The sequence below is a fragment of the Xenopus laevis genome, chromosome 9_10L, assembly GCF_017654675.1.
Source record: "Xenopus laevis strain J_2021 chromosome 9_10L, Xenopus_laevis_v10.1, whole genome shotgun sequence".
Classification (NCBI taxonomy): Eukaryota; Metazoa; Chordata; class Amphibia; order Anura; family Pipidae; genus Xenopus; species Xenopus laevis.
The window spans coordinates 46,575,385-46,603,181 of record NC_054387.1 but is presented as its reverse complement, the minus strand read 5'-3'; the positions used below and the strand labels follow the sequence as shown (position 1 = coordinate 46,603,181).

The 27,797-nt window shown below is 42.9% G+C and overlaps 1 protein-coding gene across 1 annotated transcript; it reads right to left on the bottom strand.

Annotated features, from left to right (window-relative positions):
- Positions 1-1,560: 1,560 nt before the first annotated feature.
- LOC108701106 (proton channel OTOP2) lies at positions 1,561-23,789 on the bottom strand. Its single transcript, XM_018235315.2, has 7 exons — positions 23,706-23,789; positions 8,213-8,859; positions 6,122-6,258; positions 5,323-5,381; positions 4,026-4,168; positions 2,691-3,535; positions 1,561-2,366 (listed from the first exon to the last, which is right to left on the bottom strand). The coding sequence occupies exons 2-7, from the start codon at positions 8,832-8,834 to the stop codon at positions 2,196-2,198; spliced, it is 1,977 nt and encodes a 658-aa protein (XP_018090804.1). The 5' UTR covers positions 8,835-8,859; positions 23,706-23,789; the 3' UTR covers positions 1,561-2,195.
- Positions 23,790-27,797: the final 4,008 nt, after the last annotated feature.

The following is a 27,797-nucleotide window of genomic DNA, read 5'->3' as shown; positions in this document are numbered from 1 at the left end:
TGTGAATTATTACAAATAGTATTTCTTGGTGGTCTGTACAGAACACTTTATAAACTAAATGCTACCTTTACCTTAAAGCCCCAGACAGCCCCTAAAGAAATAAGTGCAAGACAGAAAGAGAATCTGGGGTGGGGGGAGGTTCTAATACAGTCGTAGAGCATTTTATGAATTGGGCTGTGGCTGCAGTTATAAGTATGAACATTAGATGGCAACACGGCCCTATTTTAAGGAGCATTTCAGCTTTGTTACTTTGCATCAAAGCTTTAGCTCAACACCATTGCTCTGTGTGCAGAACATCAGTGCATTACTGGTGATGATATACATTTATATTAAACATATATTTGGGTTAAAGAGTCTCCATTTTTTCGATCCTCCAAGCTATTTTATGCTGTTACTCAGATGTGCACCAATGTAGGCCAATTTCTGTGTGTTTCAATCTGATTGGTAGCTACTGACCCCCCCTCATCTGGAGCTGTTTATATTGACACGACATTGTGATGCAAATGTCTGCATGAGTAACCTGGACTTTAGCAGTAAATCACTTGGAAACTGATTTCACAGACAGGACAGAGGGGGAAGAGTTTCCTGCTTGTGCCCCTTGTGGGTTTTTTTTTTAGTGCAGCTGAAAAAGAGCTCCTCCTACAGACAGTATGTGTCTTTTTTCAACCTAACTTACTAAGTCACTCTACGAAAACCTGCAACAACGGGCCCCCGCCGACCCAGATCCGCACCCTTCCATCGAAGCAAAAACACCATTGACGTGCGCGTGCGGATGCATGCGCACGCGTGCGGCGGAGGGGGGCCCTGAGGCAGTTGTGGCAAAACACTCAGCTCGTGTGCGCGTGATATCACACTTGCACACGTGCGGTGGAGGGGGGCCCTAAGGCAGCAGCCTCGTGGGCCCTGGGCCCCCCAGTCTGACCCTGGTGGTGATATGAGTTGTATTATCTCAACATTTTTTACACAACATAAAAAATATTACCCCTATCGTCTGACACATACAATGCAGTTTTAGCACCTCTCCCTGGACGGTTTAGTAACACCTCATAGCTCCAATTTTGCTAATACAATCAACACCTTACCTCCATGAGGTCTCTGACCCTGTGCTGGTTTTACTAAACAAATTATGGCATGCTGATTGCAGTAAGATTCCAGGGTATATAACCATAAATATTTTTGCACAGGTCATTCTGAATCCAGTTTGATGACTAGTGGAATATCTTCAAGGTAGAATAAAAATACAGCACGTCCCGTTGATTCGACTTCTTACTATAGATATATATCTGTATGCATATGACAACTGAGCTGAGTGCCAACCGGGAGCTGCTATATGCATTCAACTTTTATTTGCTGTCTCAAGGGTGTTGTAATGGTGCAACAGAGTGAATCACATATGGTTACTTTCTGCAGCTTGACGTCAGTAATCCATTTACTGCGTGACTTCTTGTATATATTGCTTTTTATCTTTCCTAACTGTTCCTTCGGCCACAGGATCACCATGCTGCTTTTGTTTAGTCTTATCCTGTTACCCCACACTACAGAAACTACACAGGCAAGCAATGGCAATATAATATTTCTTTAATATTGGAATATTGCAAAATCTCCTTTCCATACATTTGTACACAAACAGCAATCTACATCTCCTGTATAAATACAACATTTAACCTACAAAAGCCTACTCAACATGTAGAAAATGTCTCCTTATTCCATATCATTGAACTGGATCTGATCAGTAATAGCACTGTCAAAAATATGGGGCCTTTCCTTATTATCTTTAATATGCTTGAATAACTGGACAAAACAGGTATTTATCCAAGGCCCATGATCAGGAGTCATACAGAAGAAGTACAACTTGGATAAACAGGAAACCATGTACAGACCTTTCATCTGATATAAATATAAACCTTATTTGCATGAATTTTGAGCCATGGGAATTCTGGGGCTCGGATCGACTCAAGATATTTTATCCAACTTACTTATTCTAGTAAAGTGGTTTCATTATTTAATTGATTATCTGACTTGAGGGTCCAAGATAGTCACTCAGCTGACATGTCGGGGGGGGGGGGGGTTCACGGAGATGTTTATTAAGGCACAGAATCCAGGAAAAAATATCCCTGAGTTTATCCTTCAGTTTCCTTCATCCACCTTCTCTTTGGCACTGTATCCTCTGACCCAATTACAGACCTCTGTCCAGCCTATGACATTCGAAATACTTCCAATAGGCTGGCGGCTGCATGCATGCGGTAGAAAATGCCAAAGGGCAAGCAGATATTGGTTATTATAGACCACACATAAAGTCCGTAGAACTTCAGTTCCAGGTTATTCTTCAGTTGTGGGCGTGCGCCAAATGCTGGCATTAGCCAGAGCTGCCAAAATAAGAAGAAGAAAGTGAAAAGTAAGAGCAGTGATTTGCAAAGAGCAACATTACTCGTAGGTCTCATCTATGCTCACTAATTTCATTTTCTACACCACAAGACTTCCCTTTTCTGAGGAAATTTTCATTTCCAACCAAGTCTAGCCAGTCGGCTAAAAATGACCAGGAGGTGGTGCTGTTATTTCAACTGAGTTTTCATCTCTGTTGACTCGGTCTTGCTTAGAATGTTCCACAAACACATATCATATATACAGATATATATATATTTACCCCCCAATGTTCATCACAACAGAAAATATTGATGCCAAATACTTACAATGATGTTACAAAGCAGAAGAAAGAGCGAGATCTCCTGAACCAGCCTACGCTTGAGATTCCATGGGGGTTCAGCTATACTCTGTTTGGGTTTGACTGGGATATCAGGAGCTGGTGCTGGGAATCCTGGGGGTTCATTATGAGATAGGGAAGGAGCCACAGTCTCATTGGCAAAGATAAGACCCTTCTCTGGTTGTGGGGCAGCATCTTGAAAAGGTTCTCGGTGAAGCCCTTCTATGATGAAGGTATTCTGAAGAGTAAGTTGCACTATCATGAGTATTGAGTAGACCAAATTTAGGGCTTTGATTAGTTCCCCAGGAGAAGGGACCACCATAGCTACAATGGAATAGTAAGAGATGCAGTATTGACCCAAGGCTGCCCCTAGGAGCAAGGTAACGTCCAGAGTCCGAGTGGGATTCTTATGAACATCCATATGCCTCTTGTCAAAACGATATATAATGGATCCAGCCAAGGAACCCAGCGACATGAGAGTAAGAGCCACGATACTGAATGAATAGAACAAGATGTGTGCCCTGTAGAGCTTATCTGGCAAGTTGATCTTGACCTTGTAGATGACAAGGACAACAACACCACACAGTAAGACTGCCCCTCCGAATAGGAACCCGGCAAACATGTTCTTAAAACAAAAGCAAAGGCTGAGGTGACTGTGATGAGCCACTTGGTCATCCATTTCACGGCCAACATTCTTCCACATAACATATGTCATAGCCGAGGCGAATAGACTGTACTCAATGTTAAATGGGTATAGGTAGTAATATCCTGTCTGGAAGATGTGACACAGGTGATTGCTACACTGGCAGGTGTGTTCATGTGCTCCTCCTACTTCTGCAAAAGAGACATAAGTAATTAAAGGTAGTTGGCACTACAGTATAACTAGTCAATTATACCAAAGTCTAATTTGTGATGGTCTTGGCTTGTACTCTTTGTGGTATTTTACACAGTTGTTTTTTTAGTCATGGCCTAGAAGATGAACTGTCATCCAGTCAACCAAAACTTGAACCCAGACTGAATCCGCCTGGGTTTTTATCTAACTTTCACTCAGACTAGGTCATATCAGTAGTGATGGGCGAATTTATTTGCCAGGCATGAATTTGAGGTGAATTTCCACCTGCAAATATATTTGCGAAACCGCCGCGAAATTCGGTGGCGTAAAAAAAAAACGGACGCCGAGACACCAGCGCCATTTCGCTAATTTTTCTCCATTTCGCAAATATTTGGGAAATTCAAGAATTTATTTGGCGAAGCAAAACGCCCCAAATTCGCCCATCACTACATATCATATCACTACATACCCAACCCCATCTAAGATCTGTACCTTTGTGGTCATGGGACCCAACTGAGTTGCTGTGGACAATTTTATGGTCGTCCTCAAGGTCTCTGGTTTGGTGGACAGACTCATCTGTTACAGCTGCCATCCAGATGCTGAGGTTGGTGATAAGTATCAACATGAGGCCATGCCTGGGGTAGAAAAATATTGTTTTAAAGGCCTATTTGAATGACCATGTTAAGTGGGTCCCAGTGGCGTAACTAGATTAAGGCCCCAACATATGCAGAAGCTGACCTGTTTTACCAATATATATTGAAAATTCTGATTAATAAGTGCCTCATGGGGCCCCTTGCAGCCCCATGGTCTGCTTCCTCTGTAGTTACACCACTGGTGGGTCCCATTAAATAATGCAGGGGGCTCAACAGAAGGAGGTGCCTTTCAGTGTTCTCTTGCCTAACACGGCTGTTTTACTTAATAACAGAGAACATAGAGTATCTACAGGTTAGCTCTACTAATAATAATGGGGTGAGTGTTTACTGAGCTAAGATTCTTAAGAAGGCTGGAAATAGGGTGGTGTGTTTAGGTGGCTCAGCTGGTTTTGTGAGTTGTGTTTTGTGCTGCATTTAAACTGACAGTCATTTTTTATTTGCACGTGAGCCTATTTTTATTAGTGATATTGGAAAATCCAATGATGAAAACACAAACAATGGATCGGGGATTTCAGGGATAGTCATCAGGTTAAACCTTTCTCCACTTGGCAGATAGTGTCATCTGTTCCCCTACTGTTCAGTTAAGGTGCCAATATTCTGACCATTCTACCAGTAGCCAACAGACTGTTATAATAGCTGGTTCTGTATTGTCAGGGTACTTCTTATATGACATGTGCCAAAACATATTTGTAATTGTATGCAGGAGCATACTTTGGCATCTCTGCCCATGCCCCAGCAGGCTCTTGCATCCCCACTTCCCCAGTGCACCAGTGATCTAAATTTAAATGCAGTGGAGGGGCATTGGCATTTGCCAGACAGGTGCAGGAGAGGGTAAGTGGAGGGGGTTATTACCGGTCATCCTTTCACTGCGGGGCACCTGTGACTGTGGGGTCTGCTCCCCCTATAGATACTGCCAGTAAGGGGGAAGGCTGTGCGGAGAGATATGGCTGCTGATAGGGCAGCAACCAGTACATCCAGATACAGTACCCAAACATCTGCATTCCTAGAATTATATCTTATTGGGCTTGTTCAGATGTGGAGAAAATTAGGTTGGTCAGAGGCCACATGCATGGCCATCTTTAGATAAAGCCTAGGACGATGAGCAAAGAAAAAAACCCAACATCTAGAGAACTTACCTGGAAATATTTGTATGAATTTGCACGCAGTGTTTGCTGGAGACCCAGAGGAAATAAGTCTGAAAGGGAGAAATACTGACTTAGAATCCACTAGTTCTAAAAGTGTTACTGGCCCAGTCTTTCTGTGCTATGGACATTATTCCACAATTACACACCTATCCCACAGTGACTGCCCTTTCCCATGACACCAAATTTTCCTTATAGCCTCTTTGGAGAGAATTTATAGGGCACAAATGTCCTGCAAATATTAGGTCCTGGGACCACTTCTTCTCTAAAAACAACTTCCCTACATAGGTATTTGTTCTTTTAGACAAAAACAACAAAAGGAAACTAAAGGCTACAGCCTCAGTTCAGAGCTATAAATATTCAGGTATTTACACCCCGGAAAGGGCCCTCTGAGTACAGGGCTACTCTGTGGTCTACGCACTCTGGTACTCCCCAACTTGAATGTCTGAATGAGGCACACGTTAGGGGGCGGGAGGGGGGACATCTATGTGCCTCTGCTCACCCCTCTTGAATACAGTGCTGCAGGAGGATACAGTCCAACCAAACGTAGGCAGCACTGTATTCATGGGTGTTATATACTATAAACCTCTGTCCCTAGTTTTGGAGCTCAGAAACCTGCAGCAAATTTTCAAGGTGAAGGGTAGGACTCAAAGTGCAAAACAACACTATTTTTGGCACTTTGCACCCTGCAAGAATAATCCCTTCTAACATAAAGTGAGTAACTGGAGAATTGGCAGAACACAAGGTTAATGACTGAGAGAACTGAAAGTATAGAATAAAGGAGAAGCCTCACCTGCATAATGATAAATGCACTCTGTACCATGGGGTGAATGAGTTTGATTGGGGACTCACAATCGATGTAACTGATGTAATATCCAATCTTAAACACATCCATAACCAGACTACAGATACCAAAAAACACCAGACCCCCTGGGGAAAAGAGGAGGCAATATTGACAAACACTAAATTACCACTCATAAAACAAGGCCCTTAACATATACCCTATATAAATAGAGTTTAGTTTATTTTTTCCTTTAAATGTTTAATAAAACACACACACACTCATTTTATCCAAATCCAAATTTTAAAAACTGATTTCCTTTCTATCTGTAATAATAATAAAACAGTACCTTGTACTTGATTCCATCTAAGATATAATTAATCCTTATTGGAGGCAAAACTAGCCATTTGGGTTTACATGATTTTCTTGTAGACTTAAGTTCTGAAGATCCAAATTATGGAAAGATCCCTTATCCAGAAAAACCCAGGTTCCAAGCATTCCTGATTTTTTTTTCTTTGCTTGATAGTATACTAATCTTCACAGATAGATAAGCTTATTTGCATATTATTTATAATGGTTTTATATGGGATCTGCCTGACTACTACCTCTGCAAATCTGAACATGAAATATAACCATAATGCTGCAGTCCCAAAGGTCAAATTACCATAAACATGTGAGTGTTTCACTGACTTAACTGAGCAATAACATTTTTAACTAAGCAACGTGCAAACCCTTGACATCAGTGGTATTAAATCTCCCTAATTCTTCTTCCCTTTTCTCACAAAGCAGCATTTTGTCACAGTGGAAGCAGCCTTGTCCTGCTTTGTGGTTAAAATGTGCTTATCCGCATCTACATAATTGGTAACACCTAACTGTATTGCCATACAAGTAAAATGTTGTGGTTGTGTTGGACTTTAAATAAAAACCATTTAAAAAATTCTGGCTTTTCTAGCATAACAGAATATTATTGACGTGGATCCTATCCAATACCCATTGTAAGCTATCTTTATAATCCAATACCCATTGTAAGCTATCTTTATAACAGAGCATTCTGTCACAGTGACACATATCCTATCTGATACTCATTGTAAGCAGCAGTCCTGTCCTGCTTTATGGCTGAGATTCTAGCTATCTTTATAACAGAGCATTCTGTCACAGTGACACAGATCCGATCTGATACCCATTGTAAGCAGCAGTCCTGTCCTGCTTTATGGCTGAGATTCTAGCTATCTTTATAACAGAGCATTCTGTCACAGTGACACAGATCCTATCTGATACCCATTGTAAGCAGCAGTCCTGTCCTGCTTTATGGCTGAGATTCTAGCTATCTTTATAACAGAGCATTCTGTCACAGTGACACAGATCCTATCTGATACCCATTGTAAGCAGCAGTCCTGTCCTGCTTTATGGCTGAGATTCTAGCTATCTTTATAACAGAGCATTCTGTCACAGTGACACAGATCCGATCTGATACCCATTGTAAGCAGCAGTCCTGTCCTGCTTTATGGCTGAGATTCTAGCTATCGTTATAACAGAGCATTCTGTCACAGTGACACAGATCCTATCTGATACCCATTGTAAGCAGCAGTCCTGTCCTTCTTTATGGCTAAGATTCTAGCTATCTTTATAACAGAGCATTCTGTCACAGTGGCACAGATCCTCTCTGATCCCCATTGTACGCAACAGTCCTGTCCTGCTTTATGGCTGAGATTCTTGTCAGTGTCGGACTGGGTCGGCGGGACACTGGCAAAAAACTTGTTGGGCCGCCACTGGCCCAGACCCGCTCCCCGTTCAGCTGGCCCTGTTCATGTGTGCCAGCGTCTGCGTGTGCAGCAGTCCTGTCCTGCTTTATGGCTGAGATTCTAGCTATCTTTATAACAGAGCATTCTGTCACAGTGACACAGATCCTATCTGATCCCCATTGTAAGCAGCAGTCCTGTCCTGCTTTATGGCTGAGATTCTAGCTATCTTTATAACAGAGCATTCTGTCACAGTGACACAGATCCTATCTGATCCCCATTGTAAGCAGCAGTCCTGTCCTTTTATAGTTAGTAACACAAATGGTACAGCTCTAGTTAGAAGAGCAGAACAAGGTCCCCTTACCTCTTAGCCACACTGGTCCCGCATGTGAATCCTTGAACAGAACAGCATTCTTTTGGCAGGAGAAATAAAACTGGAAAATCATCCAGAAAACAGAAAGCAGCATAAGAACAACAAGGAATGCCAGCACTTCCTTATCCTGTACAGACACATGTTCCAGTGATCCGCTACTCACAAGAACACTGCCAAACAGACCAATGTTAATGGCCATAAGCGCAGACAGAAGACGGCCTCCCTTCTTCCAAACCTCAGAATGTCCTGATGAGGTGGCCGTCACCTGATTCTGAAGGCTTAAGTCCATTGGGGCAACTGAACTCTCCGGATTTAGAACTTGAGCAGGTGGAGAGGGCAATGCACCTTCACAGGGAGGATGAGACATGTTCAAATCTTTGTCGGTAACCTGTGGAACATTCATACCTTCATTAGATGTTGGAGGCATCCCCAAGACTTCAGAGGCCAAGTTAGTAATTTCTTGGTATCTGTTGGGTATGTTAGGTGCTTCCTGGTCATCATGGGTGGGGTGGGGAGAATTCAGATCTTTCTTGCTGATCTGGGGCATCTCAAAGGCTTTACTGGGAGCATATGGTACCTCTGGGTCTTCATGGCAGGTCTCTGTGTTAGACATTTTCTAGAACTGCCAGTGGCAGCTCCTGGTTAAAAACAAATTGGACTTTGTTTAGTACTTATAGCTATATATGATACGCATCTGTATTTTTCAAAGGATGAGATGAAAAATTTCAAGAGCTTAAAGTTACTGACATCTGAAACCAATGGGCATGTGAGCTTTTGTTTGAATGGAAATTTCTCTATCACTCACTTTCTAATGCTGTTTTTTTAATTTACCATTAGAGTCTAAGGGCAGAGACACACGCTGCTATTTTGGGAGGTTAGTCACCCAGCGACAAATCACTTCTTCTTCAGGTGAATAATGTCCCTGAACTGCCTTCCTGCCGGTAGAATGTAAACCAGAACTTGCCTCCAAGCCAGGAATTCAAAAATAAGTACCTGCTTTGAGGTCACTGGGAATAACATCCAAGGGGTTGGTGAGCAACATTTTGGTACAAGCCACTGGTCGGGGATCACTAGTCTAAGGGAACCTTGCACAGGTCTCAAAACACTTTCAGACATTCAAGCAACAAATGATAAAGTCCCAAGAACAAAACAGGCACAACACATTGGAAAACCCCAGAACTTCTGAGTAGCCTTAGCAGAATTATGAGAAAAAATCTGGTAACACAGGAGCAGATCAATCTTTTTGTTCCATTAGTCAAATTTCCAGATCTTTGGTCAGTTCTGTACAAACTTGGAATATTTGCCATTAAATGCACCTAAAGTTGATGATCTATTACATCTGTTAATTCCTGAACACGTTGCTTCTGTTTGGCTTCTGACCTATCTGCCTTCCAATATTGGCCCATATGTTGCTAACTTTATCTGTCGCACTGGTGTTGATATGAGGATATCCTGAATACATGCTCTGTTGATAATTTTTTGTGGGGCTAGGGGTTATCAGTTTACAACAGTTACCACTGAAGCTTTAGACTTCAGTTCTTGAGCAGTAAGGGAAGTTGGACATGGAACACTCTATAGCTTTGAGCTTTATAATTCAGCTGCTGAGACTGTGATGTTACGAAGAAATTTCTTTCAGATTAACTCCATCTCATTAATGGGCATTTATGTAATCTCGTTATGGTTTTTTTTATTGACAGACTGAGCGGTGACATGCGTCCAATGGGGGGGATAAAGGGTTAATGTCACAGGAGCAGCTGGAGTTCTTTTAATTAAAAATAGTCCCAACTGTCTAATTTAAATGCAAATATGTTCAATAAATCCCTTGCAAAATCTGAAAGGTCACAGGTCGGAACTGGCAGCTTTATTGATTGCTTTTGAGATTTAGAACTCTCTCCGTAGCCTTTCCCTTCAAGCTGAACAGTCCCAGAGTTTGTTAGGGAGCCCTCACCTTCTACATTTAGTCATTTATCATTTCTCATTTCCTTACAATAACATACAGGGTCCATTTATTACATTGAAATGGAATTACACGTGTGAAGTCAAGTAAGAATCAGAAAATGAGTTTTCTTTTTGTTGTTTTACAACATTATGGGTAATAAATTAGGTTTATATTCAGTTTCGGCCAATCATTTATAACTTTCCTTAAGATATCAGCTTTGGAACTTTATAGAGAACTTTATAGCTGCTGAGATATGGGATGGTTTAATGAAGGCCCTAACCACAATTAGAATCAAAATAATAATTTGGAAAGAAAACAATGATCACTAAACCTTCACCTGAATCAATGTATTGTTATAATTATGATTATTCCATCCTTGTCTGGAGAAGATTTCATCATGAATTAATCCATAAGAAAGGTTTGGTTTGTGGGAGGAATGTTTTGTATGTATAGGGTGGGTGGTGAAACAGTACAGAGAAGAGGAGATGGAAGAAGAAGTAACTGAAACATAAGATATTTCCTACAGTCTTCTTACAAAAAGAAACACAACTGGGAGTTAAACCGTTGGCAAACAACCAAGAAGTGCATTGACTGGGAAGCAGTGAGACGATTATGTAGACGTCAGAAAGAATGCACAAAGGATACATTAGCGTTTACTCTTTCAAGGAACAATAACGTTCCAGACTTCAAGAAGAAAAAAAATTTAAACTGCTTTAATGTTGGATCCCACCCCATGAAACAACATAAACCAAGATGCTTGAAAAAGTGTAGTGTTTGTGTAGGGAGCTCAATTAGGCCTTTTCCATTGTGTATAAATATCTACCCATGTTAAAGTAAGGGTGAAAAGACCTTTTCCAAGAGTAGATACTACCGTGATGTTAATTGCAGATTTTGTTCTGCATAACATGGGTATGGAAAGAGTAGGTAGTCCAAATCCATATTTGGTTGAGGTTCAAAAAAAGAGAAATATCCATGAAGTTCAAAAATTTGTTCAGATAAAAACCTCCTAACCTGCCTTACTGCTAGTTGATCCAGAGGTAAGTGAGTGAGGAGGTAATAATTCCTTGCTGGGGAGCCTTACCAGTGCTTTGTAAATGGAAATAATAAACCCTCCTTCAACAAATCTATACCCCTTTTAATACACCCCAAAACCTTGTTTACCTTCCTGCTGCTGACTGCCATTGTTTTGTACAGTCAAGTTTATTATCCACAAGCACCCCCAGGTACTTCTCCATAGTGATTTGCCTGACACAGGCATATTATAATGGCATATTATAAAGTTAACCTTCAAGTCAATTTTTAGCATGTTATAGAATGCAGGGGCGATCCTGGACCCTGCCTGCCTGATGCAGCGCATTCTTCTGACTAATTGCAAATTGTCTCTGAATAACACTCTCTAAATCATAATAAAGTATATTTAAAGGTTGACAACCCCTTTAAAGCAGACCTGTCACCCAGACATAAAAAGCTGTATAATAAAAGTCCTTAAATATGAAATCCATTTTTTTATTAAAGCATTCATAGCTGTTGTAAACGCATTTCAAAATCTCAGCTGTCAATCAAATATTGCTTGCCCCTCCTCTATGCCTTAGGCTTAGGCATAGAGGCGGAGCAGGCAGTTACTTTCACTTTCCATTCAGCACTTACTAGATGTCACTGCTCTCCCCACATTCCCTCTTTCTCTCTACCATTCAATTGTGTAACCAGTACATGGGGATGGACATCAGGTCCCCCATTCTGGTGCACAAACAAGACTTTGAGATGATGTAAGGCTTGTCTTAATAACAGCATGCACAAAATGGTGCCTGCCTGCTTGCTATAATGATGCATTCCCAGATGGAAGGAAACAAGATTCAAACCGTTATATATTAATATAGTGTAATTACAGTTGCTTTTGCCTGACTAATGTGAGAAAATAGGATTTGGAATATTTTTTTCCATTGACAGGTCTCCTTTAATATATTTATCACTCAACACTGAATCTCATCTGTTACTTAAGGTGGCCATACATGGATAGATCCGCTCGTTTGGCGATGTCGCCAAACGAGCGGATCTCCCTCCGATATGCCCACCTTGAGGTGGGCAATATCGGGCAGATCCAATCGTGGGCCCTAGGGCCCAACGATCGGATCCTAACATTCGGCAAACGAGCGGTCGGATCGCGGGACCGCATCAACGAACAGATACGGCCGCGATCCGACGGGATTTTTAAACCCATCCGATCGAGATCTGGCCGACTTTCGGCCAGATCTCGATCGGGGAAGCCCGTCGGGGGCCCCCATACACGGGCCAATAAGCTGCCGACACAGTCTGTCGGCAGCTTTTATCGGCCCGTGTATGGCCACCTTTAGTCACCCAGTCTACCAGTTAATGGAAAAGAAAAGTCCAAAATGCCAAATTACTCCAAACTTTAGTCCACCCTAGCCCATTTCCAGTCGCTATATTGATTTTATTAAACACCCCATACTTGTATAGTAACGAGCTAGAAGAAAATTCATTGTACTATAAAGCTTGTAGTGGCCATATTGGTTCCAGGTTTACCTTCATGTCAGTTCTGCCCATGCTCGCATAGCCCTGCCTTCAATATGGACATTATGCTTGCGTCTGTGTGCGCAGAATTTAAAAGGTTGTTTATGCTCATGCTCTGGGGTCTTGATCTTAGTTATGGATCATTACTTTGCTGGATGTGATGTCACTGTAGTTTATGAAAATAACCAAATTGCAGGTTATTGAAAAAGGATCATGCACTTTGACAGGGATTGGTAACTGGCTATAGATTATTTTTTGGTCACCCTAACAGATGGGCACAATTGTTGCTGAGGGGTTTTCTTGTGCTTTAACCCAGGATGCCATATACTGGACCTAAATGGCCTGCATAATTTTATGTCACATGCAAGCATTGATACGTTGCTTACATCGCCCTCCACCAAATCATTAAAGAACAAATTAAATATAAGGAGACCGAATACAGAACCCTTAAATACAACTAAATACAACCCTACTCCAATTAAAGATGTTCTGTTGACAACCACCCTCTGTACATAATCTGTTAGCCAGTTCCCTGTCAATGTACAAACAACATTACCAAAACAAATGGACCTTAGTTTAGAAAGCAGTTATTTATGTGGCCCTAATAAGAGAGTGTGATTGAGATATATCTGTTAGATACAGGGGTCTTCAAAAAATAAAACTACAAAAATTAAGTTTAACAGTTGGGTCAGTGAGGGGCCAGTTGTGAGCCCATTTATTATTGCGAGAGTTTGTGCCATCATGGTAGAGGCAATAGTTCCACAATTGCAGCTAGAAGATCAAGCAAGTTGCACTGCATTATTGTCACGGCCGGCACCCAATACCAGAACTAGAGCCAAGCACCGTGGTCAGAGCTCTCTTCACCAGTATGTGTGACCACTTTTGGGCTTCGGGAAGGCCCTCCGCCTACTGGGGTGCCACCTGGACTTATGAGTGGGCAAGGCTAGAGTTCTGGCAGGCAATGGGGCACGGCAAGTATCTAGAGTCTTTTGGGCCGAGGATCACGGTTACAGGCAAGGATGAGGCAGAGAGGATAGTCAGACAAGCTGGGTCGAGGCAGGCAGATAGCAAGGATCGTCAGGCAGGCAAGGGTCAAAACCGGGTATCAAGCAGAAGGGGTTCAGGCAATAGAGTAGTCGGGTAACAGGCACAGGTCAGGATTCAGATGGGAGCGTCGTCAGGAAACAGGCAGGGGTCAAAAACCGGATAACTAGCAGAATAAACACGGACAAACAGCACAAGGCTTCAGGCAAAACCACAGGATAAATCCTATCACGGGCAACCAGCAGTACCAATGAATGGGCTTATATACAGTTTGAAATTCGCGCCATTGCGCGCTGACGTCATTACGCCAGCGCGCCTGCACCTTTAAATAATGCGCATGCGCGCCGCGCGCGCACTAGGACCCGGAAGCCGACGGAGAAGGAGCGCGGCGGCGTGGCGGCTGTCCACGCCGCCGTGACCCAGGTAATTTTCTTACATTACCCCCCTCTCTAGGGGGGGCCACTGGACCCCCAGGCTTCCCAGGAAACTTAATGTGAAATTGCCTCCTGAGGCGGTCAGCCTTGATGTCATCAACTGAGACCCAGGAGTTCTCCTCAGGACCGAATCCCTTCCATCTAGTGAGGTACTGGAGTTTGTTACGTACCAAACGGGAATCAAGGAACTCCTGGATCTCAAATTCAGGCTGACCGTCAACTTGCACTGGAGGAGGAACAGAAATAAGGCGGGTGTTAGAAGCAGGTTTTAGTAGCGAGACATGAAAGGAATCAGAAATTTTTGAAATTAACAGGTAACTTAAGACGAACAGAAGAAGGGTTGATAACAGAAGTGATGGGATATGGACCAATGAAACGGGGACCCAATTTTAGGGAAGGAACTTTCAATTTAATGTTCTTGGTGGAGAGCCACACCAAGTCTCCCACCTTATATTGGGGTGCCTCCCTGCGTTTCCTATCGGCAGCCCTCTTCTGAGAGGATGTAGCCGTCTTAAGAGAGTTGTGAACTTGTGACCAGACTTTAGAAAACTGTTCGACAGAGGAGTTGGCAGATGGAACAGAGGAACCAGACCCTGAAAAAGAAAATGCCTTGGGGTGCAACCCATTAACAACAAAAAACGGAGACTCCCCAGTGGAGGAGTGAGAAGCATTATTGTAGGCAAATTCTGCCCAGGGTAACAATTCTGCCCAAGAAGACTGATTCTCAGAGACATAACACCTTAGAAATTGTTCTAAGGTCTGATTTACCCTTTCAGTTTGCCCGTTGGTTTGTGGGTGATAAGCAGTAGAAAAAGAAAGATTAATCCCCACTAAAGAGCAAAATGCTCGCCAAAACTTGGAGACAAACTGAACCCCTCTGTCAGAAACAATATTAACAGGAAAACCATGTAACTTGAATATGTGCTGAATAAAAAGCTCAGATAAGGTTTTAGCGGAAGGGAGATGTGGAAGTGCGATAAAATGACCCATTTTGCTAAATCTGTCCACGACCACCCAAATTACTGTTTTCCCCCGGGACGATGGTAAGTCCACTATAAAATCCATCGAAAGATGGGTCCACGGTCTCTCAGGAATAGGCAGGGGAATGAGTAATCCCTGGGACAAATTTTTAGAAGATTTAGAGCGTTGGCAAACAGGGCAAGAGTCTACAAACGATTTTACATCTTGCTTGAAAGTTGGCCACCACACACTTCTGGACAACAAAGATGTAGTTTTACTTACACCGGGGTGTCCTGCCATTTTGGAATCATGAACCTCTCTTAACACCTGTTCTCTGAGATTTTCAGGAACAAAAAGCCTCCCCTCGGGAGTGTTGGAGGGAGCATCAGTTTGAACAGAGGACAATAAGGAAGAGAGGTCAGATTCCAATGTGGCTACAATACATTCACTTGGGATAATAGAAGGATTATCATCTGAGTCAGAACAGATTGAGTCGAAGCTCCTAGAGAGAGCATCTGCCTTGATGTTCTTTGTACCAGCTCTAAAGGTTAAAGAAAAATCGAACCTGGTGAAAAACAGAGCCCACCTAGCCTGTCTAGAGTTTAATCGCTTAGCTGACTCAATATAGAGCAAATTCTTATGGTCAGTATAGACCGTAATCTGGTGTTTAGCCCCCTCCAGTAGGTGCCGCCATTCCTCAAAGGCCCACTTGACTGCCAACAATTCACGATTCCCTATATCATAGTTTACCTCAGCGGGCAGGAACTTCCTAGAGAAGAACGCACAGGGATGCAACTTGTTGGTAGTCGGGTGCCTTTGGGAAAGAACCGCCCCTGCTCCTACCTCAGAAGCATCTACCTCCACAATGAAAAGTAAAGCAGTATGAGGATGGCGTAGAATTGGGGCGGAACTGAATTCCCTCTTGAGGGTTTCAAAAGCTTGAATAGCTTCAGGGGGCCACATGCTGGGATCAGCACCTTTTTTGGTTAAATTAGTGATGGGCGCCACTATGACAGAAAAGTTTTTGATGAATTGCCTGTAATAATTTGCGAACCCCAAGAATCTCTGGGTTGCACGCAGTGAAAGGGGTTGAGTCCAATCCAGGACAGCTCTCACCTTGCCCGGATCCATTTCAAGACCCTTAAAAGAAATTTTGAACCCCAGAAATTGGACAGAGGTTACCTCGAATGTGCATTTCTCTAACTTAGCATACAGACAATTCACCCTTAACCTACGTAATACCTCACAGACATGAATGCGATGTTCGCAAAGATTTGCAGAAAAAATTAGTATGTCGTCAAGATAAACCACAACATATACCCCCAACAGGTCCCGGAAGATGTCATTGACAAATTCCTGAAACACTGCTGGGGCGTTACATAGACCAAAGGGCATTACGAGGTACTCATAGTGGCCATCCCTGGTATTGAAAGCAGTTTTCCACTCGTCCCCCTCCCTGATCCGTATGAGATTGTAAGCTCCCCTCAGGTCTAATTTGGAGAAGATTTTAGCATCCTTGACCTGGTCAAACAATTCAGAGATAAGGGGTAAGGGATAGTGATTTTTCACAGTGATCTTGTTCAAGCCCCTATAATCAATACAGGGGCGTAAACCACCGTCTTTCTTGCCTACAAAGAAAAACCCTGCCCCCGCAGGGGAACTGGAAGGCCTAATAAACCCTCTAGCAAGGTTCTCTTAAATATACTCTCTCATTGCCTGGGCCTCAGGCAATGAAAGGGGAAAGGTTCTGCCTCGAGGAGGAGATGATCCCGGAAGCAGATCAATAGGGCAGTCATACTGCCGATGTGGGGGTAGTGTCTCAGCTGCCTTTTTGGAAAATACGTCAGAATAGGCAGTGTAGGCAGATGGTAACCCCTCAAGGATGGTATTACCCACTACAGATGGAGTACACACCCCACTACAACCAGAACCCCACTGAATAACCTCCCTAGAAACCCAATCTATCAGAGGGTTATGCCTCTGGAGCCAGGGTAAACCCAGAATGAGAGGACAGGAAGCTCCCTCAATGAGGTACAGAGCTATTTCTTCAGAATGCAGATTACTTATACACAAGGACAGGTTGATGGTCTTTTGGGAAACCACCCCAGACCCCAAGGGTCTTTTGTCTACAGCAAGGATTCTCATGGGCGGATTAAGGGCAACCAGTGGAATTTTGAATTTTGCAGCAAAAGCCGTGTCCAAGAAATTACCCTCTGCCCCAGAATCAATGAAAGCCGACACTTTGATAGTGCCCGTAGGCCAGGTCAATTTAACTGGTAATAGAACCTTAGAGGCAGATTGGGGAGAGGAAACGCCTGCACCCAAATGAAGCTCCCCTTCTCCATTTAGGCTTGGGCGTTTCCCGGCCTCTTGGTGCATTGATTGAGAAAGTGACCCTTCTCCCCACAATAAATACACAGCCCAAGGGACCGCCTGCGTGCCTTTTCCTCAGGAGTAAGGTGTGAGATGCCTAGCTGCATAGGCTCCTCCTGAGGTTGAGACACAGAGGGGTTTGAAAACTTAGCACTATGAACATGTTTATACCCAACAGAAGTATCCTGTTCATCCCTATTCTCCCTTTGTCTCCTATCTATCTGGATGGCCAAAGACATAAGGTCATCCAGACTGGAAGATAGGGGATAGTTAACAAGGCTGTCTTTGACAGATTTGGCCAGACCAATGCGAAACTGACTCCGTAGAGCCGTATCATTCCACCCCGTTTCCACCGCCCACCTACGAAACTCAGTACAATAAGTTTCCACCTCCCGTTTACCTTGGCGTAATTTACGAATTGCGGTGTCGGCCGAAGAGGCGCGATCCGGGTCATCGTATAGAATAGCCATAGAACGGAAGAACTGGTCTAAAGAAAAACGGGCAGGATCGGTGGCTGGCAGTCTAAGTGCCCAGATTTGGGGGTCACCCACTAATAGGGTCATAACGAATCTGACCTTTTCCTCATCAGAGGGAAAAGAATGGGGGAAAAAGCTGAGGTACAGCTTGCAGGCTTCTTGAAAAACAAAAAACTGGGTTCTGTCCCCACCGAACTTGGCAGGAAATGCGATCTTGGGTTCCTGGGGTCTGGATGTAGAACCCCTATCAGGCGGGGAACCCACAGAGGATGTAGGAACAGAACTAGCTGACTGCTGCGAGGGTCCCAGCTGGCGGGTTAGATTATGGAACCCCTGGAGCAGATAATTTTGCTTTTGCTCCTGGTCCTCCATTCGTTGCAGCAAAGTAGTAAGCAACAGATCAGTGGATGTTGGGAGAGGAGCAGCAGCAGCAGCAGCTTCAATGTGATCGTCGTCCTCCATGGCCCGTGATAATGTCACGGCCGGCACCCAATACCAGAACTAGAGCCAAGCACCGTGGTCAGAGCTCTCTTCACCAGTATGTGTGACCACTTTTGGGCTTCGGGAAGGCCCTCCGCCTACTGGGGTGCCACCTGGACTTATGAGTGGGCAAGGCTAGAGTTCTGGCAGGCAATGGGGCACGGCAAGTATCTAGAGTCTTTTGGGCCGAGGATCACGGTTACAGGCAAGGATGAGGCAGAGAGGATAGTCAGACAAGCTGGGTCGAGGCAGGCAGATAGCAAGGATCGTCAGGCAGGCAAGGGTCAAAACCGGGTATCAAGCAGAAGGGGTTCAGGCAATAGAGTAGTCGGGTAACAGGCACAGGTCAGGATTCAGATGGGAGCGTCGTCAGGAAACAGGCAGGGGTCAAAAACCGGATAACTAGCAGAATAAACACGGACAAACAGCACAAGGCTTCAGGCAAAACCACAGGATAAATCCTATCACGGGCAACCAGCAGTACCAATGAATGGGCTTAAATACAGTTTGAAATTCGCGCCATTGCGCGCTAACGTCATTACGCCAGCGCGCCTGCACCTTTAAATAATGCGCATGCGCGCCGCGCGCGCACTAGGACCCGGAAGCCGACGGAGAAGGAGCGCGGCGGCGTGGCGGCCGTCCACGCCGCCGCGACCCAGGTAATTTTCTTACAATTATATAGAGGCTCATAAGACCTACTGTATTGCTCTCCTGGGGAGTATGAGAGAAGGTTGCAGGCAGCTAGTGAAAGTCAAACAAAAAGAAAGAAAAAGTACGACCCATAGTGTTGCACCTACCCACTTTTTGATCTGAGGTCCCAAGAGATATAAGTAAAACTTAACTTTTATTACTTAACCACATAAAATTGATATGAAACAAAAAAGTGTATACTAAAATATTAAAACAAAGTTAGGTACACAAGCTGAATCGACACTCAGCAGCTCAGGAACGGTAACTGTAGACTGAGAGATTCTAGTGAATTGGTGTTAACAGTCACACCTGTTGTATTCCTATATTCTCACATACAGCAGGGCACTGGTTAATCGCTATATAAGTGGCCTTGACGGACCGGATGAGAATGTGGGTCACTATATGTCCTTTGTAGGTAATTAAACCAGAATGTGGCAACACACGCTTATATCTCTAAGCTATTTGTGCATATATATATGGCCACATATATTTGGCAATATAACGGCGCAAGTGGGGTTAAATGCGAGCAATAATTAGAAACCCCAAACTTCAGTGTCCTCTTAGGACCCGCTACGAGCTTTTTCAAATTGCCTTTGAAAAAGCTCGTAGGTTGGCGAGCGAAACGCGCGTCAGGCGCCTCTTAATTTAATTTTTAACTGTTAGGTAGAAACGGGAAATGAATGGGCACTGGTGAAAGGGCGGAAGGGTGGAAGGGTGGTTTGGGAAACCACGTCCTTTGCATCTAGCTTAATGTATTCCGCTAGTCGGATACACTGTCTCTAGTTCCTTTTTTCCACGCCAAGTAAGGGAGGTGTGGGCGGAACAGAGGCAGCGTTGACAGCACCGTCTGGCAGATCCTCCTCTCGTCACTGGCAACAGTGTCGCATCAGGCGGTTGCGCTTGTTTATACGGCACTCTTGCTCTAACTCAAAGGAGAGGGGAGCGGGTCCTAAGAGGACACTGAAGTTTGGGGTTTCTAATTATTGCTCGCATTTAACCCCACTTGCGCCGTTATATTGCCAAATATATGTGGCCATATATATATGCACAAATAGCTTAGAGATATAAGCGTGTGTTGCCACATTCTGGTTTAATTACCTACAAAGGACATATAGTGACCCACATTCTCATCCGGTCCGTCAAGGCCACTTATATAGCGATTAACCAGTGCCCTGCTGTATGTGAGAATATAGGAATACAACAGGTGTGACTGTTAACACCAATTCACTAGAATCTCTCAGTCTACAGTTACCGTTCCTGAGCTGCTGACTTAGTGTCGATTCAGCTTGTGTACCTAACTTTGTTTTAATATTTTAGTATACACTTTTTTGTTTCATATCAATTTTATGTGGTTAAGTAATAAAAGTTAAGTTTTACTTATATCTCTTGGGACCTCAGATCAAAAAGTGGGTAGGTGCAACACTATGGGTCGTACTTTTTCTTTCTTTTTGTTTAGCTATATATATCTCATGACCCTGCACACCACTGAAAGTTATTAATCTCTATCAACGGAAGGTGCTACCTATTTTTCTTTTCACAGCTAGTGAAAGTCAAGGTTCAGGTGAGAAAAGGGATGACTTAGCTGACAATGAGCAGAGTAGATGGTTGGAGGGGCAGGGGACTAACTGTTTTGGTCATTTAGGGCCATATACGTTTTATTAGTCTCATTGAGACTTTGAGGTGGTGCTTTCATATGTGGAGATGCAGGTATGCTTCAGTGCACATACCAGCGCTTTGTTTACCTAAAGATTAAGAAGTTGTGTCTGTACATTTAGATCAAGTGTTGCCAAAAAGACAGCAGCCAAAAACATCTAAAATCTGATCCAGGGAGTTTAACTCCTACACCTTGAGTTAAGCTACAATGACTGATAACTGTGTACATTATATATTATATCAAGGGCTGCAAGCTGGATCTGTAACAGTAACAGTCTGGAGCATGTGAGGCCTCTATTATACCTCCCAAGTTTAAGGGCATAGTAGGGGCACAGAGAACCCTTAGCTGCTCACTCTCTGGCAGAAATATGGTGAGGCTAATGATTATAGCTGTTAAGTAATGAGGGCCTTGTGTGTTTTCTGCAGCTCCATAACATATAGCTCTGCTGGAACTACAATCTATCATTTTAATAATCTCAGACTACAGACGTCCATGGGGTTTGTGCTAGTGATGATCTATCATAATTGAATTTATACAGAGAGTAAGAAAGTTTAGGAAACCTTGATGCACATTATCCAGAACCCCTATTATTTTGCTTTATTACTAAGCTAAGCTATAATACTCTTATCTGCCTGAGATTCACCAGTGACGTTGGGTGACTGTGTCAGCCAGTGAAGCACAGAAGAATGAGAAAGAGATGACCCAGCACCTCACTGCTGATGTTGTGATTGGCCACTCACACCAGTTACTCACTCATTCTAACAACACTCCACTATTCATATTTATGACTTTTATCATGCAGGCAATGTAAACATGAAGGCAACAGTCTTTGTTGCAGATACCTGTACCTCTCATTGAATTTCTGTATTGTTTCAAATGGGTGAGGTTAGGGTGCAGATCATGACAAGTTTGTGAAGCCACACTGAGAAAGGTCTGATAGGGGAAGACAATACCAATGACAGTAGGCTAGCACAGATTGTTAGGAGCTGGCCCAGTGGCACAAAATCTTAGCTGCTATGCCTTTACAAGATTATAAAACGTATGTATGGGAGTGGGGTATTAATCCTTCCACTACTCTCTAGCTGTTGGGTTGGGTCTGTAGAGGTTTTGGTGGGGGGTGGGGGGAGATGCCCATACAGGTTAGGCGTACCCTAGGGGTCTATTGGCCCAGTGTTGTTAGGCGGGTTTCCCTCTTGTCTATAAAAGGATGGGACCAGCGAGAGCAGGTGGTTCTGGGAGTCTGAGGCAAAGAAGGCCTCAACAGAAGAAGAGAGAAGCCTGTGGAAAGAATCACCTGAAGATCAGCACCCCAAGATCAGAGATGCCTTGCTATCACCCTCTGTGTCTTCCTGCAGCTTTCTGTCAACAAGGTACATTAGTCTTCTATGAATGGGAGTCTTTACAATGTTTCTGCACCCAGCAGCCTTGAAAGAGGTCCATATAGATTTATAGCTAGTCCTTATTTTATAGCTCTTTGTAGGAGTGAGAGATGCACCCCAAGGAGAGCATCAGGGTAATTCCTTCATGACTAAGCTAGCAGTGTAGGGTGTAGGCAAGCTAGGGTAGAGAGAAACCCTTTGGTGCTGACATTGGGGACCTTGTTTTCTGGGTCTGAGACACCTGTGTGAGAAGTTTGGCTGACTGTAACTGCTGTCCCTCCTTGTGTCTGTAACATCTAGTAAAGCCTGAGAAACCACCGCACATGGAAATGCAATGGTTTTAACGGTTTTGTGTTGGTATCAGATATGAGACAATTGAATTTAATAGACACAAAGGTCTGATCTAATGGGAGAAAATATCATCAAAAAAAAAAAAAATCTCATGAAAAATATTACTGTATTTGCAACGGAAAACAAAGTGTAAAGTTTAAACAAAACATAGACATGAAGGCTATATTGATTAACATACACGTTGGAAAGGATATAGTCATTTTTGTTGTAGAAAACAGTCATGCTCTGCTTTATGGCTTTGCGTTATAATGAGTACTTTAATCTTTACAGGATCTAACTAACTCAATTTAATGAGACAAGCATATCTCTCAATTTATTTCAGACTTTCCCCATAGACTTCTGTTGAGTTTCTATGTGATAAACCATGGGAAGTTTTTCTCATTGAATTGCATTTGGTCAGCAAGGAAGGAGAAATAGACACATGGTTAACAGAATATATGAACAAAGCTGTATTTAAGGGTTATATAAATGAATTTAACTACTTTACTAAAGAACTTCAAATCCAGGCAGAATCCAATATCACAGTAGAAATGTATACAGTTATGAAAACTAGAAATGAAACTCACACAGAAATACTGTACGATGCATAGTCAGTATAAACAGGAGTGCTAATCACACCATCAAAATTCCCTTTTCTCTGTAATTATTAAACAGCACCTTGTAATTGATCCAAACTAAGATCTAATTAATCCTTGTTGAGGCAAAAGTATCTTATTCTGTTTATTTAACATTTAAATGATTATTGAGTAAACGTGAGGTAAATTACATATAGATCCATTATCCAGAAAACCCCAGGTCCCGATCATTGTGGATAACAGGTCCCATACCTATAGCATTATATTGGTATGACTCCCAATTCATCAAGTCTTGCTGAAAAACAAGGTGATGTCTCAGAGATACTCAGATCCAGGCAATATTTACCCTCAGTTACCAGATTACATTTGTGAGCCTAAACAGCAATCATAGCTTTCTATTAGACTGAACTACACCACTGATAACACAACCTGAAGACTGTAAGCTCATATATAAAAAAATCCAGCTGGCAGCTGTTCAATACATTAATATGATTTTCACAATAAATGACCTTTGCAGTCGTGCAGCCCCATATATATGAGAGATCTGCTCAGGATACATCCATTAGAATAGGGAAATTCTATTGTGAAGAAAGTCCTTACCTGCTACAGATGAGAAGTGATATGGATGAATTCAATCTGATGTCTACATTAAGTAGTGTTTCCTGGGAAGGGGGGGGAGGCAAGTGGCCCAGCCCTTTCTCATTTGTGTACAGAATTACTTTTCCCCAAAATAAACCTGGGCTGATTGCTAGAGTGTTCTGGCCCAACAGGTTGTGAGGAAGTGGCACTCCCAGGAAAGTAGCTGCGTGTGTGTGCAAGAGAAGGGAGAAACGCTGGCTAGTGGGACCCACACCCACAGCTTCAATGATTACTATAATCCTTAATACCAGCCTGGCAGGGGACAGGGCTCAATTAAGCAATGTCAGATGCCTGTGGGGGGCAAAGGAGGCACCCCTAAAAGGGCTACAAGCCACTCTGGCTGTGCATACAATATATATATATATATATATATATATATATATATATATATATATATATATATATATATATATATATATTTATATATATATATATATATATATATAATAGGCCAATAACCTCACTCGCAGGTCTTTCTTAATAGTGAAAAAATAAAAAAGACCTGTGAGTGTGGTTATTGGCCTATTGTACATATGTGTTTTGTATTTGTCTGTGGTCACAGCCTCATTGCACCCCCGCCTAATGGTTTTAAAAATAAGTGATGATGATGGTAGGTGCTGGATCATAATTATATGTATAGATTTTCACATAGAACCGCACTACAAATTATTTAGATGAATAAAGTCACATTTACTGCATTCAATCTGTGTGTCCAACGTTTCTCCCACCTTAGGGCCTTTATCAAGGTGAGTGTTTATTTGTGCCCTGGGTACCCCTGGAACTATAGCAGGGTGACTGTTACCCCAGTGTTTCTATATATCTGTAACCTTGTTATGAGCTAAGGGGGCCCAGCCTGAAGGTCAGTTATGGTGGGTAAATGCTTATTTAAAATCTATGAAAGTGGCTTTCGATATTGGCATGAATTTACATGGCACAAAATCAGAGCAATTTTTATTGGCTTGGAAATGAAGATATGACAGCATAAAACAGCAATAATATGGGTCTTTAGAGGGCAAACTGGGGAGCAAGTCAGTACTTAATGGAATGGCTGCTAGACTGAATGCACATGTTACTAAAGGAGAACTAAAGCTTAGTTAGTAGAAGTAGTAGCTAGAAATGTTGTACATTATGTTTTGGGCTTCTGTACCAGCCCAAGGCAACCACAGCCCTTATCAGTAAAGATCTGTGTCTCCAAAGATGCCTCAGTAGCTCCCCGTCTTCTTTTCTGCTGATTCACTGCACATGCTCTGTGCTTCTGTCACTTACTGAGCTTAGGGACACACTCACAATATACAGTACACATAGAACATTTTATAGACAGGGAAGGAATTGTATTTTCCTTCTAAGGCCAATTGAAGAGACTGCAAATGAGTTTTCTTTCAGCGAGTAGTTAGGCAGGTTTCATTTGGACAAAAGTTGAATGTGCCTCAACCTAAATTACTATGTTACCATTTAAATATAATCAGAGTCAAATGCATGTACAACGTGCAATAGGTAAAGGAGGAACAAGGAATTGGCCCGTGCAGAAAAAGAGACAGGAAAAACTAAGAACCACTTTCTTCCCAACAGAGAAAGGCAGAACCAGGACAAACAAGACATTAATCTGGTGAATTAGAGAAATGTTACTCTATTGGAGCTCTCTACTATCTTAATTTGCTTGTGATAGTAAAGCACAGAATGAGACCAGCTTGCTGCATCCTTCTGTATAGTGGAGGACCTGAATCTGGTACCAGAATCAGGTAAGAATGTTTGAGCATCCTATAGAAATGAGAACCAGTGAATAACACAGGAGAGAAAGCTGTGTTGCAATCCTTGTGCAGCATTACTAGTTCAAGCCTTGCACAATACAGTATTAGTCCAGACAAGAGACAATTCCACTGTAAAATGATAAGTACATATACACTAATAAGAGAAACACAAATATAATACAGTAACTCCACACACTTCTAAACTTGGCATCTGTGCATCTGCCCCTCTGCCAGATGGAGATGTGCGTCTAGATTTAAAGGGAAAATAACTTGAAAACTATTGTCAGGTCTCTATGATAAACTGCCGCCAACCTGATCCAGTTACTGTATTTGTTACCCTAGAATTACAGCCATGTTTGGAGTGCAAGCAGCCCCCTGCCAATGTCAATAGACACAGTTGCACCTTATTAAGCATAAAAGGCAGGACCTGGGCCTGCCATGACGCATCACTGCTGGGTTGTGGCCCCTCTTCAGAGGAAGCAGACCCTGCAGCTGCAGGGGCCAGGATGTACAGTTGGCACCATTAGACCCTAATTACTGAGCAATTTCAACATATATTAATAAATGGTCGGACTGGGCTGGCGGGATACCAGGAAAAAACCCGGTGAACCCCACCGTCCCAGACCAACTCCCTGCGTGAAGCCTTTGGCGTGGCTTCCGACCTCCCTCCGTGGCCCCTAGCATGGCTGCAAGAGGAAGAAGGTAGGCAAAGGGGGCTGGAGGTTGGGTTGCCACCTGGCCGGTAAAAAGGTTGCTTAATGCCAATGTAATTTATAGGGAAAGATCATAAAAATATAGGAATGCCGGTATTTTTTTCCATAAAAGGTGGCAGCCCTAGCTGGAGGGGGGTTGTGGCTCAGGCAGAGGGGCCGGAGGGGGCTTTGTGTCTGGGTCAGGGGGGTGTGATTGGCCCCCCCAGTACCGGCGCTGTTGATAAACTTCTGGATATGTTGGGGGCCTATCATCTATCACTGCCACCCTTGAATGCTCTGATGCCAAAGGTTAAGCGAGGTGCAGGTTGTAGGGAATCATTGAACAGATGCAATGGCCCATGGTGCAACTATACGCGCATGGGGCATATTTGGAGTCAAGTACCGTTAATGAATGTCATAAGTAAGTGCAACATTTGCTTCCATTTCCAAGAAAGACATGTGAGTGTGGTTATTGGCCTATTGTACATACCGTATATACTCGAGTATAAACCGAGTTTTTCAGCATCCAAAATGTGCTGAAAAAGTCTACTTTGGCTTATACTCGAGTCAGTGGGCAGTAGCTGTGATTGCAGTCACTTTTAATCATTCCTATACCAACAGTTTGCTTGGGGAGAGACTGCAATATCACACAGCGCCCTCTGTTGGTTATATGAAAGAATAACAGTGCGCCCTCTGTTGGTTATATGAAAGAATAACAGTTACTGAAATATCACACAGCGCCATCTGTTGGTTATATGAAAGAATAACAGTGACTGCAATATCACACAGTACCCTCTGCACATGGTAGTGGGACAGTGGGACAATGCACACAGTAATCCGTTTGGCAATTCTCTGTCACCATCAACTTTGCAAAGAAGTCCGGTTCATCGCTGGGGGGGTTGCTTTGGCAGAATGTGCGCTGCTGGGAGACAGGGCTGTAGTTGTGTCTAGGCTTATACTCGAGTCAATAAGTTTTCCCAGTTTTCGTAGGTATAATTAAGTACCTCGGCTTATACTCGGGTCGGCTTATACTCGAGTATATACGATATGTGTTTTGTATTTGTCTATATGTATTTTGTGGTCACAGCCTCATTGCAACCCCCGCCTAATGGTTTGTTTCCTATAGTGTGTGTGTATATATTATATATATATATATATATATATATATATATATATATATATATATATATATATATATATATATATATATATATATATATAATTTATCATGAGCAGCCGCACTCTGATCCGGATCTGTTAGTATGATGGTGGGTGCTGGATCATAATTGTATGTATAGATTTTCACATAGAACCGCACTCCAAATTATTTAGATGAATAAAGTCACATTTATTGCATTCAATCTATGTGTCCAACGTTTCTGCCCACCTTCGGGCCTCTATCAAGGTGAGTGTTTATTTGTGACCTGGGTACCCCTGGAACTATAGCAGGGTGACTGTTACCCCAGTACTTCTATATATCTGTAATCTAGTTATGAGCAAAGGGAGCCTGAAGGTCAGTTATGGTGGGTAAATTCTTATTTAAAATCGATGAAAGTGGCTTTCGTATATTTTTTCCTGCATGGCCACTGGCATGTGTTGGAATTTACATGGCA